General features: G+C 38.1%; 2 protein-coding genes across 4 annotated transcripts in view; one reads left to right on the top strand and one right to left on the bottom strand.

Moving 5' to 3' along the window:
* LOC131327127 (reticulon-like protein B11) overlaps window positions 1-19,648 on the bottom strand; it is a 104,290-nt gene that overhangs the window by 13,740 nt on the left and 70,902 nt on the right. The window lies entirely within an intron of this gene.
* Window positions 11,675-15,575, top strand: LOC131327125 (tRNA (guanine-N(7)-)-methyltransferase-like). Of its 3 annotated transcripts, XM_058360134.1 has the most exons (3): window positions 11,675-12,176; window positions 12,747-13,166; window positions 14,651-15,575. In XM_058360134.1, exons 2-3 carry the CDS (start codon window positions 12,869-12,871, stop codon window positions 15,412-15,414), a joined length of 1,062 nt encoding a protein of 353 aa, XP_058216117.1. In that variant the 5' UTR covers window positions 11,675-12,176; window positions 12,747-12,868; the 3' UTR covers window positions 15,415-15,575. The 3 variants fall into 3 exon arrangements, with proteins under 3 accessions (XP_058216117.1, XP_058216119.1, XP_058216118.1); XM_058360136.1 differs by lacking the exon at window positions 12,747-13,166 and having other exon boundaries at window positions 11,677-12,155; XM_058360135.1 differs by lacking the exon at window positions 12,747-13,166 and having other exon boundaries at window positions 11,678-12,176.

Below are 19,648 nucleotides of genomic sequence, written 5' to 3'. Positions count from 1 at the left end.
TTCATCCAGTGGAGCCATATTTTTGGTCGTTGGGAAAACTAGAAGTTGAAGGCACGTGTTCGAAGAAACATTTAGTTGTGACAATAAATGGATTTGTCATTTGATGGCTTCCATTTTTTTTATTTTCCGTATGTGTGTTATAATAAATTCGTATGTGTGATTTGTCTTTACGTTAAACTCATTACCAGCCTCTGTTGTAGCATGTTTTCAATTGAATTTTCGAAGAAGTGATTTATTTATTCAAGCATTATTTTTTAACCGAATCTTACCGTGAAAATGTAAGCACATTATTTATTTGTCAGTCTTCCCAATCAAAGTCTTGAAATTACAAATTTTACAAGTTCATTCCGAATCGAATACATGTGAGAATAAAATACAACATACGAATCCTAAGAAAAATATTCCAATAAAGTATGTTATTAGACTTGGTCGATGTTGAACTTCCAAAGCAATTACGGATGTGGAAGCACTGTCACTTAATTGATGTTTGGTTGGTACCGACTGCATCTCTTGATTAAGCCGGTATCTTTCCTCATGAAATTGTAACAATGCTCCTTCTACTTCGTCGAATGTGTTGTACCGTTTCATCAAGTTCCCCGAGTACCCATTAACTTGCAATTCCGCAGTCTCCCAACTTGTATAGATCCCCGGTTTACGGCCAACGAAAACCACCCAATAATTTTCTTTATCTTCACCCCCCATCCGAAAATCTATTAGGATACAACAATATCGATATTTTAATGTGAAACAATACTAATAGTATGCTTAGAAATTTTATTTGGCTCAGATATATTTTACTGGCACATAGGTGCACTGCTTGACTACAAGTTATGTTGCCGAGCAGTGATTGAATCGTTGACCCTCATAATTTGTCTCGCCAAGATAAGTGACTTGCATTCAAATGTCTCTTTTATATCATCATGGCCTAAGTATAAGAAGAAGAAGCCGAAAAACTTGTCGCAAAACTGTCTCAAAACATGCCACAAAACAGCCATAAAGTATGCCAAGAAGAAGCCCAGAAAACAACAACCGAACATGGCCACAAACCACCAAAAAACAGCTCAAAATGATTAGCAACATAACCACAAAAAAGCCCGAAACAGCCTCAAAACTCATGCCTAAACATACCAGCAGCAGGACACACTTAGGATACAACTTGGACACACACACACCCCCCTTACCAAAACACCATCATTTATGACATTTGGCTTAGAAAAATTTCATCATAGCCACTAGTTTACAACCTCACAAAAATATCCCAATTAACAAATGGATACAACCCAGAAAATAGCAGAATATAGCCACCCAGAAAACAATAGAATCTAGCCACAACACACAGACCTGCATTGCATTGGAATTGCAGAAACCAACACAACCCAGAAATCTGCAGAATATAGCCACCCCTAACCCAGAAACAGCCCACAAAACTGCCTCAAAAATAGCTCAGAAATTGCACTAGAGTATGCCAAAAAATAGTCCAGAAACCACTATTAGCGCACGCACACACACTACATCATGAAACCATATCAAGACATCATGCCAAACCCACACACACGGCACATCCGGACAGCAGCACACACACAGTGCAGAAACTGTATGGAATAAAAAATTGCAGAAACAGAACAGAAACAACCTACAAAACTGTAATGGACTGCTATAACAACCCAGATACAGCCACCTAAATACCTGCACCGACCTGAGTGGCCAACAAAACCTATGCCAAAGCATGACAAATCACAGGCCACACACACACACACTGCTAAAAACAAGATTGTCTCAGTTATGCCATTTGTCTCAGAAAAAGTTTATCATAGACACTAGTTACAACTTGAAAAAAATAGCCCAACTAACTCATGAAAACACAAGACAATTGAATCATAAGGGTACTCAAAAAAGTGGCCAAGACACAGCTCAACAAAATCCATGCCAAAACAGTTATTGTACCTACAAAAACAACCCACAAACTGCCACAAACTACACCTGCTGAAAGGAGAGAAATCACAATCCCCCTTCACAATTCTCATCCAAACAGGCCCTAACCACCAAAGAAAATGAACCAAAGGCCCAGAATGGTGCAGAAAACTGCACTTCCAACTCACACACACACACACACACAGATTTGCACTTGCATAATTTCACCACAAAACTGCACTTTTCACTCACACACATTGATATGCCACCATTTAACAAACAAACATAGCTAAAAATTACAAGTCTCCAGAAGTACTGCCAGCCATTTGGCTCAGAACAATGTCATCATTGCCACCAATAATGATCATGAAATTGTGCAAGCGCAGTTAAGTGATTGAAACATTTGGCTCAGAAAAATAACATCATAGCCACCAACTTTTGTGACTGGATGTACATAACCATAATGATGTCCATATTGGCTTCGATGCGGGCTCAAACAATTAATGGAAAACCATTGGAAGTTACTCGTGGCTGCAACTAAGGTTATCCCGCCAAGGTAACTACCTTCTAGCCTTCATTTTTAATTTATTCATCATCGCCCTATTTGTAGTACACAATCACCCAAACCCTGTCATGCAAAGATATGCCTATATTACATAACCATCTTTATAATAAGGGACCCACATAACCATATATGACATAACATATCTGACATAACAAGTACAATTACATCACTGACAAGCATACAAATTAGTGCATCAACATTGTTCTTAGTTCACCTCCTACAAAAGTATTATTCCTAGTTATTCATTACAAATTAACAAATGGTTTATACTGTACGACAAGAACGTGCAGCCACTTTAAAAAAAATGGGTAAAGTACCAATCTTGCTTATAATGGTACTTAAGCCAATTCAAAAGGGCACTACTATTGCCACTACATGGGACCATACACCTCACCGGCAAGGATGGCCTCCACCAAAGCTTGCCTCTCCTCGGGCTTTGTCCCATAGAAGGCGTCAACTCTTTCTTCCGATTGCACGATTACAGTACTGAGCTTGAACTTCTTCCTGCCAAAGTGATATCAAGCTTTGACAACTCCTCTTTCACCATCGTGCGTTGGGCGAATAGCTCTTTTTCGTGGCCAAAGGAATTGGCCAATTTCTCCACATGACCATTGGTTGATTTCAAGAAATTGTCCATGCTCGCATAGATAGACAACTCCGCTTCACACATTCTTGTCCTCTTCTTCCCTTTTGGGGCTCCAGCATTGGCCGTCGTAATTGAGCCACTGGGAGTGGACATGGGGAGTAAGGCATGAGGTGTGAATGCTTAAGTTATGCCACTTGTGAGAGTTGTGGGAGTGTTGAGGAGATGTACGTCGTAGTCAGTGAATAGAGCATCATAGAAGTCGTTGAAGTTGTGTGGCTCCGCACTTTCGTTGGCAATATCTGGGCGCGCCATTTCGTCATAATCTTCTGCAACCGCCCTTATAGTCTTATCCTTGCCAGATATTATTTGCCAATCCTCAAAGTACGAGAAAGACTTCCCGTACAAGCCTCGGGCCTATTTAGAATGGGCCTACATAAATATTGGCACTTTTAGTAAGAATTCCCTAGGCTTAATATTCAATTAAACCATTGGAATTCAAGATTGGGAGTTACCTTTTCATACTCATCTCATATAGGCTGCTCCACATCAATGCGATTGTTGACAGCATCCCACCCAAAATTACTTAGGCCAGTAATGTCAACAATTTTAGCCCATATGGATTTCCAATGCTTCACCTTCGAGTCAATATGGGGGTTAGCCTTAAGGTTGGACCCCGGGAGAACTTTTTGTAACTCTTTCTCCATGTGGATGAAGTAACCCATTCAGAAGCCATTCTCGGGCTTCCACTTCTCCTTTTCTTCATTCACCATGCACTTCATTAGTGCATCCTCCTCAACTTTCCTCCAACTCCTACGTTTTTGCTTTGAAGGCCCTTCCACGTCCATTACTTCCACTTCATTAGTAGCCATAGCTGCAAATGCATTTAAATTTGTGCAACTATTGTAAAAGTAGGACCTTAAACATGATTTATGAATAGAGCATGAAATATAATAGTACGTTACAAGTTGTTCAACAACAAAAGTTACAAAGAATTTACAAATAGTACAATTACAATGTCAAACACAACAAAACCAAATAGAATCAAGGAAGGATGCCCTTCACTTGTCCCCCACCATTGGCTAATTAATGGTTATACATGGCTGCCACTAGAGCATCCCTTCCCGCGGTCCACTCATTGGAACTCTCTACGGCACCAATGCGATCATCAACAGGGACATCATTCACATGTGTTCATTCCCACGCTGTGTACTCATGTTCAATTAGATCGTTGTGCATCTTTCTCTTAATTAGGTTATGTAGAAGACAACATGCCGACACGATACAACATTGAGTCCTTATCGGGTAATAGGAGGTAGATCTCAAAATTGCAAACCGCATCTTGAGAACCCCAAAGCTTCTCTTAATGACATTCCTAGCAGTGGAGTGTTTCATGTTGAAAAACTCATCTTTGCTTGTTGGCATATATGACCTTGCCTCAAATGTTAATGTGATGCCGTTGACCACGGTATGGTGCTAGAAAACTGTTCCCATTGGTGTAGCCAACATCAACAAGGTAATAATGTCCTGTAACCAATGAAAGACAACACATTGATGGGTGGATAATTGTAATGGAGTCAAAGGAAACATCAACTTAGGATATGGAACATACCATGGGGGACTCTGCGACCGTGGAGTCTTTCCATGGGGTTTCTAAGGATTCTAGAGTCAGTAGTAGATCATTCCCAACCAAACAATACATAAACAAATTTAAGGTCCCGAGTACAAACACCTAAGACATTTGTAGCAATTTCTCCTTCCTAGACCTATATCGTGCCCTGCCAGCGGCCGAGGGATTTATTGGGACGTACGTCCCATCCAATGCCCTAAGACAATTCTAGCAAATGTGGACAAGATTATTATAACGTAAGTGCATATGGTGAACTAGAGGAAAGCTTTAGAATGGAAGAAATAGGAAAAATTCAACATGACTATACCTGAAACCAATTCCACCTAGTGTCTTGGTAGTTAGCAGGTATAGGCTCGGGCGTCACTAAGAGCATTTGGTGAAGGCGCAAGACAGCTTGGAGTACAACATTGAAATGTTTATTTATTGTCTCTATAGACTTATAGAAATCAAATTTGGTACGCCTCTGCTTCGTATGGTTAGAGAGGACCCACAAGAATATTGCTACCATCTCCTCAAGATATACGTTGCGTGAGTCCACTAACCCAACACCTTGGACAATACAATCTAGAAAAAGTATGCCTATTCACCCTCAATTGCTCGTGGCAGTCCACGTCATTACCCCGTACAAGCCTATTGATATTGTTTATGTGCAACTAGTAAAAGTCTGGATTCGTAGACAACTCTGGACGACGACGGCGAAACGTGGACGTGATGAACAAGTAGAGACAAAAAACACCAATGACAGCGTTCATAATGGCATGTAATGCCATGAACCCTTCTTGCTCTTCTCTTCTCCTTTTCTGTTTTTTGTTTAATCTTAGCATCCTAAAAATCACTTACAAGGTTTAGGATTTTTTGTGAAAACCTAATCTTCGGATCCTAAATAACAATGATCAACTCAAGTAAAGTGCAAGATACTAATAGTGGCTCACAAAGAAGGGTCACAACATAAACAATGGGGTTGTTTCTTACTGATGTGAGCTTATGTTTGAGGCATAAATAGATGACAATAATTTCAAATCATACGTTTAACTAAATAGTAAAGAATCAGACCATGACATGGAGCTAAATCATACATTTAGCGATCAATGAAAACCGAATATGATATGTAGAACAACCATGAAATGGATCTGTCAAGAAGGAAAGAGAACAAATGAAATGCAACCAGGTAATATCCAATATACATATACAGATATTGAGCTAGACTAAAGCTTGACTTCAAGTTATTGAGACTAAATCTTGATAACATGTGGCTGTCTTCAAGTTATTGAGACTAAAGCTTGATAAGTTGATTTTAGAAGAGTGTTTTATTCCCATTCAAATACAAAAGGCCAGCAATCTATAATAATGAATGAGAAATGTTTTAGGTATTAGACATGACATACTACGCAAGGGTGAAACACATGACCGTCAGGTGCAATACCACCTCACCCATGGTAATGGTATTGGTCTTTTCTTAGCCAATGCATAATAGATTATTATCAAGTGTCATAAGAATTGCGCCAATCTAGACAATTAATTACGTAAGAAAGTCCAAAAATTCCCTCTATAAGCCCATCAACCATAGCTCCAACCGCAATGTGCGAAATAAACAAACGCAAGAAAGCCTCACAAAGTTTTCCCCTCATACTGAAATGAAGATTTCTAAGACTAGCTTAATCAATAAATTTTTGTTTGTATGATATTCTGTTGGATCAAATCTTGGTCTCAACTTGGTATATTTCTTTATTGTGTTTAAAAATTAATAATCACTTAGAACTTAAGAAGAGAAGTTTAAAGTTTTGAATGGAAAATAACTTCAAAACAAGAAGAGAAAGACAGCAAATTGAACTGAACCAACAAAATGTGAAGTTTTTTATACAATACGTACGAGCCACTAATTTCGATTGAACAAGTTTTTTCTAGGAGAATAGGAAACATGTGAATATAAAGGAGGTAATGTAGTTTTTATTTTCTGTGTACAAGTAAACATAAATTTATGTATGAAAGGCTGAACACCATCCTCATGGTGTCGGTTCTACCTGATATCTGCTAAGATATTTCTGTACTCAGAGTCTGGCACCCAATTTGTCTTTTTTAAATTATTATCTACACCAAAAAATAAAGATCTCGGGTTTTGGTTTCATAATCTTCACCCTAAAAAATCTGAAACAAAATCGAAAACCCGTGCATACCATTACCAGTCGAAACCCACAATACCTTAGCATACAAAATCGAACCTAACACTGCCATGGAATAGAAATAGCAACAGAGAGAGTGCGGGAAGAGTAGCAATAGAAAAAGCACAAACAAATCAAACCCATACCTCAATGAATCGAACTCAAATCGAAAAGCACCCAAAATCGCCACAAACCTCTTGTCTCTTCGAAGAACCAGTGCGGCGAAGAGTTGCGACAGAAAATGGGTACCTCGGGGTGGGAAATGGGGATTACGAGGGGTAGAATTGTTCGCAATAGAGGGGGATTTAGGGGGATTCCATTTCCACAGCAATTGGTTGAACCCTACCCATCACTAACACCCCCTCAGCCAGTATTAGCAGGTGTGATAGAAGACGGGATAAATAGAATACCCCCTTCATTTTGAAATACCAAACGGGGTCTTTGGCTAGGGCCCAGGATTAAAAGGGGATATCATAACCCCCGTCATAATACCTCATCCAAACAGGCCCTCGGGGTCTTACGGGAATCTGAAAAACCAAATAGGCCGGAAACAAAAAAAACCCTAATCGTAAAAGGGGTTAGTGGGTCCCAAATTTGCCATTTTCGATTTTAGTTTCAAGGTTTAGAATTTTTCGGCTCGGGGTCAGTTACCGGAGATTTTAATATAACCCGACCGAACCGAATCAAATTGAAGTATTCTATCTAATAAAACAAAAGGGTTGTCCTACGTGGCACCCTTTGTCCTAGGTGGCACCCACAACGCGCACACATTCACATACGCCGTTCAATGAACATGATTAAAAAATTAAGTGTTTTATTTTTCAATCAGGTTGAACCGTTGCGAGGATTTTATTTTCTATCTAATAATACATAAGGGTTGTCGTATGTGGCACCCACCACGCGCACACATTCACACACGCCGTTCAACGAACATGATTAAAAAATATGATTAAAAAATTAAGTGTTCTATTTTTCAATCTGGTTGAACCGTTTCGAAAATTTTATTTTTATGATCATTTTATCCTACTTGGTCATAGTAAAATTTTGTCACTAAGGCCGTTCAACGAACATCCTAAACCTTTTTATTTAGTTTCATGGCTCTCTTAGAGTGCCTATCGAAAGCCCTTCGAGCCAAAATTCCATTATGACCATTTAAGATAAAATTATCAGAAAAAAAGATCTTCGCACTGGTTCAAATAGATTGAAAATTGGAACATTTAATTTTTTAACAATATTTTTTAATATATAATATATTGAAAAATGTGATTAAAAAATGAAGTGTTCCATTTTTCAATCTGGTTGAACCGTTGCAAAAATTTTATTTTTATGATTATTTTATCCTACTTGGTCATAATAAATTTTTGTCTCTAAGGCCATTCAACGAACATCCTAAGACTCTTTATTTAGTTTCATGGCTCTCTTAGGCTGCCCATTGAAAGCCCTTTGAGCCAAAATTCCATTTGTAACTATTTAAGATAAAATCAGAAAAAAAAATCTTCGCACTAATTCAAACGGATTGAAAATTGAAACACTTAATTTTTTAACAATATATTTTTAATATATAATATATTAAAAAATGTGATTAAAAAATTAAGTGCTTCATTTTTCAATCTGGTTGAACCGTTGTGAAGATTTTATTTTTATGATCATGGCTTTTTTAGGGTGCCCATTGAAAGCCCTCCGAGCCAAAATTTCATTATGACCATTTAAGATAAAAATTATCCTTAAAATAAGATCTTCGCACCGGTTCAAATGGATTGAAATTGGAACACTTAATTTTTTAATAATATTTTTTTAATATACCTAATAAAACAAAGGGTGTGCCCATTGTTTTTTCCTAAATTGCCAAATGGATTGAAAATTGGAACACTTAATTTTTTAACAATATTTTTTAATCTACCTAATAAAACAAAGGGTATGCCCATTGTTTTTTCCTAAATTGCAAAAATGCCATCTATTGTCATCGTCAGGGAAAGGCTGAGTACTCTTCACAGTCATCTGTTGCCTAAATTCTTATAGCTGAGTACTCTCTCTCTCTCTCTGGAGTAACCATCGTCCACCGTAAATGACTTTGCTTCCTCCATAACACTCCTCTTCGACAGAGGTCTCAAAATCGATCGTTGTCGATGGTTTAATTGCGAGCATAGAGACCGCTTAAGGGTTTTCGACTGGGAAAGCCTTGACCTTTGAGAGGCAGAGAAGGAGGTCGCAGACGCCATTGGAGCTGTACACTGCAGCAGCTGTGGAGGACAGCTTGAACTTGAGAGGTATTTTTTGTTGCTCACCATGTGTTTGTTAAAATACATGTTGCCCACCATGTGTTTTTTTTTCTTTTTTTCTTTTTGACATAGCCCACTCCTAAACACGGAATAATCAGACGACATGTTGCCTACCATGTGTTTATTTTTTCCCTTTTTTTACTATGAATGTCAGGTTGTACTTTGGTGAAATCGAAGATGTAGAAATCATCCGGTCATTTTAAATCTGCTGTTTTATGTGGAAATCATTTCCTATTTGATGGTATGATTCTATTTCTTGCTTTTCTCCACTCTTTTGGGATTTGAAGAGTCTATTGTTGGCGATGAGACTAAATCAAGTTTGTTGGAGACTTTAAGCTGAGTCTCTATACTCTTTTTTCGTTTTTTTAACTTCCTTTGGCTCTACTTCGTTATGTTTTTAGGAAGGCAATTATGTGAGGAAACTGTTGGTGTCTTTAACAACAAATTACGGAGTTGCATCCAAATTAATGGCTCACCAATAATGCTTCTAAATCTTTTTTGATCTTGTTGTGTTCATTCCAAATGTGCAAAATCCTTTCATCCAAATGGCCTTATCAGAATGTGAAGACTTCTAGCTATCATACTTCAGTGGGCATGAAAGGTGGTATTATAGCAAACTTTGCTCGATGAGTTGTAGGCAGAGTTGTGAAATTCGTTCCGTACCGGCCGGTACGTACCGTACCGGTGCGTAAACGGAACACAAACACTAGAGATCCGTTCCGGTTGAAATACCGGCCAATACCGGATATACCGGACGATACTGGTCTGTTTCGGACATTTTTCGGTGTTCCGGCCAGTACAAAATTACCTTATCTCTCTCTTTTTTTTTCTTTACATTTTGTTTATATTTATACTTAAAATTATGCAAAATGGTAGATATATATATTAAATATATATATAAAATATTAATTGCGGTAAATCCGGAACGGTACCGGAATACAGCCCGGTATCGGTATGTATCATTCCAGTAGTGAAAACGATACGGTGACTGGTACAGTATTGAAAACTTTGGTTGTATGTATTGGATGAACAATTAAGGCATGCGCATGTGCATGTTTTTTTGCATTTGAAGTATTGCGACATCATTAACAATGATTAGCACCTTTTATATTTTTCTTGGTGGAAGTTCATATGAATTACTTAACTGAAATGATCAAGCCACCTAAGTTAATTGGCTACTATGATGCACGGACACGAGAACACGAAAATTCTAATATAAAAAAATTGAAATACGGATACGGCGGGGAACACACCACGTGTATATTTATTATGCAGAGCACTGGCACAAAAGTTAAATAGCACGCGCCACGGTCTTCTATATAGATTTCAATCCTTTCATATTTCTCTTTTGTTGTAGGCAATGAGGTGCACAAAAGTGAAATGAAAGAAAAGTGAAGGTCGCATTCGAAGGAAAGAGTATGTCGAATTGCGATGATTCAGATTCGTAAGTATTTCCTTATTATGCATAGCACTGGCTGGTGTGCTTAGATTTTTTCTGATTTTGTTAATACAGAGCACTAACTGATGTGCTGCTTGGTTTTAACTTTTTACTTGGTATTTACTGAAATTCTATAAGCAAATTGATAGTTTTTTGTAGCTAGCTTAAATGTATAGTTGGGAGAGTGCCATAAGTATGGATAATTCTCTTTTGTGTCATTAAGAAGAGGATCACATACTACACACTAATGTTTGAGCCACAAACTAGCAAGTGCCGTAGGCACGGACAATTTCAACGGAACTGCGTAGTGCTGGGGCCGGTTCCAGGGACAATACATTTGACAACACTTTTGACAACACATTTTTCAAAATTCCACGTGGGACCTTCATACAATTGATCGGAGCCATTCAATATATTTAAAACATGTTTTTAAGGGGTCCCATAAAAAATCAACTCATTTGGATATCGGTAAGGGTTTGATCGGCTCATTTAATTGATTTTTATCAAATTTGACAGGATAAAATTGAATAAGCCGATCAAGCCCTTGTCGATATCTAAATGAGTTGATTTTTTATGAGAACCTTTAAAAACATGTTTTAAACAAATTGAACGGCTCCGATTATTCACGTGGGGCTCTGAAAAATGTGTTGTTAAAAGTGTTGTCAAATGTATTGTCCCTAGAACCGGCCCCGTTATATATATATATATATATATATATATATATATATATATAGAAGTAGTATTAACTATTAAGAGCCCGTTTCAGAACACCTTATAAAAAAAAGTACTTATTTTACATTTTCAAATTCAAAAATAATGTAAATAAAAAATGATTTTTTGATTTTTTTGTACCGTTCAAAATATCTCAATGATATCTATAAAACAATATCCATATTGCTAGAAAAATTATTTACGTAAACACATTTTGTGCTTGAAATTACCTTTTTAAAGAATAAATACTTAAAACGTGTTCTGAAACATGGCCTAATTTCTATAGTACGGAGTATTAATCTGAACCCCGCCAGTTTTTAAAAATAAAAATAAAAAAATCTGAACCCCGTTGATAAAAAAGAAGAAGGTATTAATCTGAACCCTTGATAGTTACCCAATCCTACGGTCCAGTATAAATAACGAACCCCTAATCTGATCGTGTATGCCATCAGCAGCCTACGCCCACGTCTCTCTCTCTCAAAACGCTCCTGTGACTGCGAGCCCTTCTTTCTCCATCACTCTCCTACTTCAAGCCGTCAACAATGGTGGAGTTGGAACCCTAATCTGCTTCAAGCGTACTTTGTATTCTCTCTCTCTCTCTCTCACACACACACACACACACTTGCGAGGATAATCGGCGCCTCCCTCCTCCTCTCTTCGCCGCCGACCAACATCAGATCTCAGCGCCTCTCGAATTCCCCTACCGGGACCGATTCCACCCCGAACCGAATTGGACCGATCTTAATCCCGGTTGGGATCGGTCCTGGAAATTTTATCCCCAGACCGAATCAGTTTTAAGATTTTTGGACGAACCGACCGAAACCAAACCGATTTCAGTCCACTAACACTAGAAGTTCAATTGCAGCTGTTTTGGCAAACGTATAATTTTCTCCTCTCCAGGTATTTCTCTCTCTCTAGCTTGTATGTGATGCATCGAAATTTGTTTTCTCAGATCTTCCGTTACTGTTGAAACATTGCAAAATATTTCGGTTAGGGTCGGTCAAATCATAGTCATCAAAATTGGGAATCCCTTGTCTCTGTTGTTATCGACAACCTGCTTGGTCGTCTGAATTCTAATTGAACCTGATTTTTGCCAATTAAAGTTTCTCGTTTTTCATATACTGCTATGTGTGTCTATATAGCTAAAAGTTTCTGGTACACTTGCATTCGAGAAAAGGTTCTGATTAAAAATCGTGGCTTTTTTCGTGGTATTGCTATGGTTAGATCAATTAACTAGATAACACCTGATAATAGAAGCAACAAAAAACATGGAGCATGGATTGTGTTTGCGAAAGGGTGAAGGGAAATTATCTAATTTAGTCGGTTCTATATCCCTGAATTTGGCTGTTTGATTGGATCACACATTATCACTTCTATTTAGTTCGTAAACTGTCTGGTTTCTCTTGAATTATGGAGTATTGCTGAAATTTGAGCTTTCTTCTAGAGTTTAAATTTGTGTTTTTGTATCAGGACACTTAAAATGAAAGACCATTTTGATGAGAACACCGAGCAAGGCTCTTCGTCTACTGTAAAACGTACTAAGAGGCCCACTTCTATTGCGTGGGATAAATTTGATACTTTGCCTACTAGTGATGAGGGGGGAAAAAAGGGCCAAGTGTAAAAAGTGTGGGCAAAAGTATATTGTTGGTGGGACAGGCACATCAAATTTGTTACGGCATATGATTATTTGTCCTAACAAAGAACTCCATGACTTTCTTCCTTTTATGGAGATAGATCAGGAGATGTACCGTGAGAAAATGGTGGTGACAATGATTAAGCACAATTACCCTTTTATGTTTGTGGAACATGAAGGAGTTAGGGATTTGCATTCCCTTTTAAATCCAAGTGTGAAATCGGTATCAACTATCAAGAAAAAACTATGTATTAAAGGTATTTTAAAGGGAGAAGGTGCAATTGGAACGGGCATTAGAATCCATTCTGAGTAGGATATGCCTAACTTCAGATTTATGGTCATCCCTAACTAGTCACAGATATTTAGCTCTTACCGTGAACTACCTTGATAATGATTGGGTTTTCCAGTAAAAGATCTTGAACTTCTGTCATGTTTCTCCTCCACATAGTGATCCAATTTTGGCTAAAAGAGTTATTCATTTGTTAAAAGAATGGGGAATTGATAAAAAATCTTCACCCTCACATTGGATAATACAAAATATAATGACGGTCTTGTTGATGTGCTGGTCACATTTCTTTGAATAATTCATTGCTATATGATGGTGAATTTTTCCACATATGCCGTGGTGCATACGTATTGAATCTCATTGTTCAAGCGGGACTAAAAGTAATTGATGGAGCTGTGTATAGGGGAAGTTAAGTACGTTAGAGGTTATGAAGTGAGGAAAATCAAATTTGCTAAGTGTTCTTCTTTCAGTTTGTGAAAGGCAATTGCATGATTGGAAAAAGATTGTCCTTTTTGCCTCGAAATATACAATGTGGGGCCCATTTTTGAAGAATTGGAAAAGATTCTCAGTTGAGAGTACTTCATTTTGGAAATATTTTATCTTCATAGTATTCATATCCATAACTTGTGAATTTGATTGGGAACTGGAAGTAGTATCTGAATCAGACGATTCGTCTCTCGATCGAACTTTCAAGCCTCAATTCTGCATCTTCATATAATATCATCTATGACCCATCTTCGTTCTACGACCGTCGATTCAGGTAAACACATGAATAGAACCTTGATTTGGCCGTAAACATACGCGACTTTGCCAGCGTACTTTGCTTTCTACCGTATAATTGAGTTTAGAGAAATGGACATGTTCCAAAGTCTTCCAGCTTTTCAATTATTTCTTCATTGAAATGTGCCTTGGAATTTACCAATCTTGTTTTATTTTGTATATATATACGTATGTAGCCTCAATGCCTCATGTAGAGTGGAGTGGCAGAAAAAGATTCATGTAACCAGCTCTAGTTGATTGAACATATGGCTTAGTGTGGTGAGTGTGCTGTGTACCTACAGAGCAAATTAAAAACACGAAACAAAAAGCCCCAAATTCTAAACAAAGCTGGATTTTTTGGAAGCCGTTGATGAGAATTAACTTTTTTTTTTTCTTTAGGTGCCTCCATTTGTACAATGGGATGACAAGTACGATGAATATGTGGAAAAAAATGGACTATTCTAGTTCCAGTTTCCTCTTTACCTTTTAGACCGCAGATTGCCTTTAATCGTATTTTGGTGACCATGCTTTGGATGCTGTGTGAGTATGTGAGTTGTTAATGGTGTTCTAGCAATGTAGGGATGCCAACTCACGTGGTATCCCAGACATGTTCACTAAATGCGATCACCTCTCTGCTTTTGACTACATAACCCACGGGTATCCTGTAAATTCTGATTTGCTACTTTCCACTTTTAGGGGGGAAAATGCTGAAGAATGAGGCGAGCCCTCACATCAGCAAGACAACTCGTTTACCTCGGAAACGCTTCTATCGCGCGAGGGCCCACAGCAATCCACTAAGCGATTCCCACTTCCCGGTGCCTGTCTCCCCTTGCCATGTCGACTACTGCCTTCATTACCCTCAACTTTTTCCATCATCCAATCAAAGCGTCACTTCCAAGATCCAATTTGCAGACATAGGCTGTGGTTTTGGAGGGCTTCTAATTAGTCTTTCAACCCTTTTCCCGGAAACCCTAATGATTGGGATGGAGCTAAGGGACAAGGTGACAGAATATGTGAAGGAGAGGATTTTAGCTCTGAGAGTGGAAAATCCTGGTCAATACCAGAATGTGTCAGTGGTTCGGACTAATTCCATGAAGTACATTCCCAATTATTTTGGGAAAGGACAGCTCTCGAAGATGTTTTTCCTTTTCCCTGATCCTCATTTTAAGGAGAAAAATCATAGGCGTAGGGTGATAAGTCCACACTTGCTAGATGAATATGCTTACACTCTTTGTATTGGTGGGATTATATACACGATTACGGATGTGGAAGAACTTGGCGAGTGGATGAAAGCTTGTCTGGAGGGGCACCCTATGTTTGAAGCTGTTAGGGATGAAGAACTTGAAGCCGATCCAGTTGTGAAGCTCTTGAGTTCAGCAACCGAGGAAGGGCAGAAAGTTGCACGGAATGGGGGACAAACTTTTCAAGCAGTTTATAAACGGGTTGTGCCGTCTCTTTGATTTTGATCTCTTTCAATTTGGCAGTTTCCTTGATTCTGTAGCTTGGTGCCCTGCTTTCTGAAATCATTTTTCCATGCTGATCTTCTGGTGCTTGAATCTCAAAATTTTCAGCTAGCTATTGTTGTTTTTTATTTATTTATGTAAGTTCATGTTTTTTGGCAGTCGATGTATTTCAACCCGTAATGTTGGGGTCTGCATAATTTCAGGCATAATCCTGGGGTGGGCTTGGGACACACATAATGCCAAGTTAGGATTGATGTGTGTCCCAGGCCCATTTTCACATTATTCTGAAAAGATGTTAGTTACAACACATTAAATCGAGTTAGGATTGAGTTTAAAATAATATCCTAACAAAAATAATAATAACAATGGAGTAGTATTTTGGAACGGAAAGCAACCACAATAACAATCACATACTAGTAATAGGCAATGATTGTGAAGCAAAAAGTCCTAACAAAACAAAATTGTACAACAATATTTGCATTGTTGCATACATATTTAACCGTATCCCGATTCTCCGAGAATAAGTTTTATCTACCGCCGGTGAAAAATTCTACTTTTTCACCATTGTTCATTATGGGCCTCACCGAGCGTTTATTATTGTAATCTGAACCGTTCATATTATAAGACCCGCAATATAATATGGCCATGTAAAAAATCATCTTCATCGAAAATCGATAGATATGTCAAAATTTGAATTTTGATTTATAAAATGGACAATATGATTTCTGTCAATAATAATAATGATAAACTATCCATTTTACAAAGCAAAATTCAATTTTTGATACTCCTATCGATGTTATATTTTTGCATGGATACACCATTAAATGAGGTCTACAAGATGAACGGTTCATATCAACAATAAACATACGATAGGACCGAAAAAGGCGATGGTGAAAAAGTGAGATTTTCCACTGCCTGTGAAAAATAAACCTTCCATGTATGTGGTTCCTGGAAGAAGGAAAATTCTCGGGGTGGTCTGGGTTTTACTGCGAGCTGCCCTAATGGTACAGTGGTTCATCAGTTTCGCCACATTATGCTACCGCTCTAGCTTGCTCCAAACACAGATATTACTATTAGCAATCCTTCTAGCTATAAAATGGTCTATTCATATTAATTATTAATTATCGGGGCGGTTCCGGGGACACTTAAAAAAACACTTCATAGTTCCCGATCGAATTTTGATGATCCGAGCCGCTCAATGTGATCAGAACGTGATTTTAAGGGTGCACGCGAGAAATCAGCAAAAAAAAGACCGGGAAAGGCTTCATCCGAACGGTTTTTTTTATTGAACTTTATTGAACGGTCCAATAAAAAACTGCTCAAATCAAGACCTTCCCGGTTAGTTTTTTTGCCAGTTTCTCGCGAGCACCCTTAAAATTACGTTCTAAACACATTGAGCGGCTCGAATCATCAAAATTCGATCGGGAACTATGAGATTAAGATTTGGAGGGTTTTTTTAAGGGTTTTTTTAAAGTGTTTCCGGAACCGCCCCGATTAATTATACATCTCCAAACACAGATATTACTATTAGCAATCCTTCTAGCTATAAAATGGTCTATTCATATTAATTATACATCTCCAAACACAGATATTACTATTAGCAATCCTTCTAGCTATAAAATGGTCTATTCATATTAATTATTAATTATACATTACAACGTACTCTATATTTTTCGGATAGTTTGAATGTCGTAAAGCAGACAGGAGGAGGGAAGACTGAGTGCCGCTTTGCTGATCGTTTTTTATTGCGCAACCTCATATAGGAGATCTCCAAGCTATCATATTGTAGAATTTCGAAGGTTGAGTGCAAGTATATTAATCAGGCCATTACCTTGCTTGGGGGCCCTGACTTCGTTTATGTTGGAAAATATTTAGGATATAGTAATAATTTTATATAGGGTGTGAATGCGAATTGACTCGATTTAGAATCGTGTGTTTTTAGTGTCACATGTTCACCCTTGAATGGGCGCATCCTTTATGAACAATGTGTCCTTTTTCTTGGTGACTATAATTAAGGAATAGACACTAGTTGGCTTATATGGTGTCCTCCGTTCATTCTAAGATTGATTCGGAAAAACTTGTGTGTCCATACGTTCATCGAGTCAGAGTCTTTTCTTTTGACAGAGTACAAAAACACTAGGAGATTTAACAGATCCACCGATTCAGTGGTGCTTCTGTGGGGCATTTGATCAAGTAGTGTTAGGAGATAGACATCCATGTAAACCATAGTCACCATAGCGGAGACAAATCTATCTTAAGTACAGAATACCGAGTGTCATACTCACCTTGATTACTATTTGATTTCCATTGATTTTCAGGTTTCGAGTTTCAATTTTATTGCATTCATACTGTCTTATGGATTTTATTAATATAAAAAATAAACATATTTTTTCCCAACAGTTTATTCTTCGCGGTAGCTTTATATTAGTTTTGATTTGGAAACTGTTTGCTTATTAATGAATTTCTTTTTCTTTGAAAACAATAATTCTAGTATCACATCCAAATACACATCCACAGTCACATGAGTGGTGGGGCCCGCACTATTCTTTTTCAAAGAAACTTTGCTAGCACCACATGCACTTACACACTCAAACATACATCCACAGTCACATGAGTGGTGGAGCCCGCACTAGTGTGGATGTGTGCGGGCCCCACCACTCATGTGACTGTGGACGTATGTTTGAGTGTGTAAGTGAATGTGGTTCTAGCAAAGTTTCTTTGAAAAAGAATACATATTAATATGATTTATATACTTTTTTCACACATTTTGAAGCTTGAAATAGTGATTTCTATTCTGTTTTCACACATTTTGAAGCTTGAATTAAATATCGTCCAGCCGTGACTAGTATCACGTTTGTATTGATGCTACTCCATAAAACGGAGTAAGAGGAAGTTTTTGGGAGTGAAAAATTTGTAGATTTTATTTGTGGTTGAGAAATTGTTAGGTTTTTTCGATAGTAAATAAGTTATTGAGAAATGTCAAGTTATTTTCTGTAGTGAATAAGTTGTTGATAGTTTGCGAGTAGAGTTACTGTAGCAAAAATAGTGTTTGTTAACAAATTTTTTGCGAAAATGATATTGGTACCGACGGGGTCGGTACCGAAATTGTAGGGACGGCCTCGCCGGGCCGTCTCCGGCCATCGGACGGCCGATCCGAGCCGTCCAAAAATTCTTTAAAAAAAATGAGGGGGCCCCCGCGAGAATCAATGGCATCCGAGGTGTGTAGGATGCTTAATCCGAGCACTAATTTTTCGTGTATACGCATATATACACGAAAATGGGGTGTTCGGATCAAGCACCCTACACACCTCGGATGCCATTGATTCCCCTGTTGACCCCCTCATTTTTTTTGTTTAGAATTTTTGGACGGCTCAGATCGGCCGTCTGGTAGCCGGAGATGGCCCGGCGCGGCTGTTCCTACGATTTCGGTACCGACCCCGTCGGTACCAATAGTGCTATTCAATTTTTTGTTAGTAAATATAAGATGATAAAATACTATAAAGTTTTTTGTTAGTAAAAATAAGATAGTAAAATTTTTAGTATTTTTTTTGTAGTGGAAACGGGTCCTAGTTCAAATTCCAACATTTTTTGAGTGATTTAAAAGATCAGGAGTACTCTGGTAGCCGGTAATAAGTCCACAGTGCAAAACGATGTCGGTGTGTGAGAGGTGACCAACAATGACAGGTAACCATCGAGGCCGTTGGTTGGTCATCCGTCCTTTTATACTCCGTACATTACAGGCTAGGATACGTACGCCTTATAGCGTAAGTTAACTTTTTTTTTTTTTTGAAAGAATAGCGTAAGTTAACTTAACACCCTTAACTCCCCCCCGTCGTTTCCCGTCTGACCGTTCCTTGTCGTTTCCTTCCACCTCATCACTTTCCGTTCCCCCCGTATGCAATCATAAGAAGGGACAAAAAGAGAAACAGGAAACCAAACAAACAAACAAAACCACAAAAAGGAAGGCAATTCCATTCCATTCCCTCCCTCACGCAATTCATTGCTATCCAGCTGGCTTGGTCAAAGCTTATCCACAATCCCCACCACTTGCTTTCTCGATTATGCCCTTCCTAACTCGAGATATTATTCCAAGTGGATGCCGCTCTCTGATGAGTTTGTTCTCCGCACAATTGATCAGAGTTTGATTCTTGAGATTAGGCTGCAATATTTTACTCTCTCCGTTCTAATTGTTAGTACATTGTTTCTTTTTGGAATGTTCCGAAATATTGGT

Source organism: Rhododendron vialii, chromosome 5a (assembly GCF_030253575.1).
Source record: "Rhododendron vialii isolate Sample 1 chromosome 5a, ASM3025357v1".
Lineage (NCBI taxonomy): Eukaryota > Viridiplantae > Streptophyta > Magnoliopsida > Ericales > Ericaceae > Rhododendron > Rhododendron vialii.
This window is presented reverse-complemented; position numbering and strand designations above follow the sequence as displayed.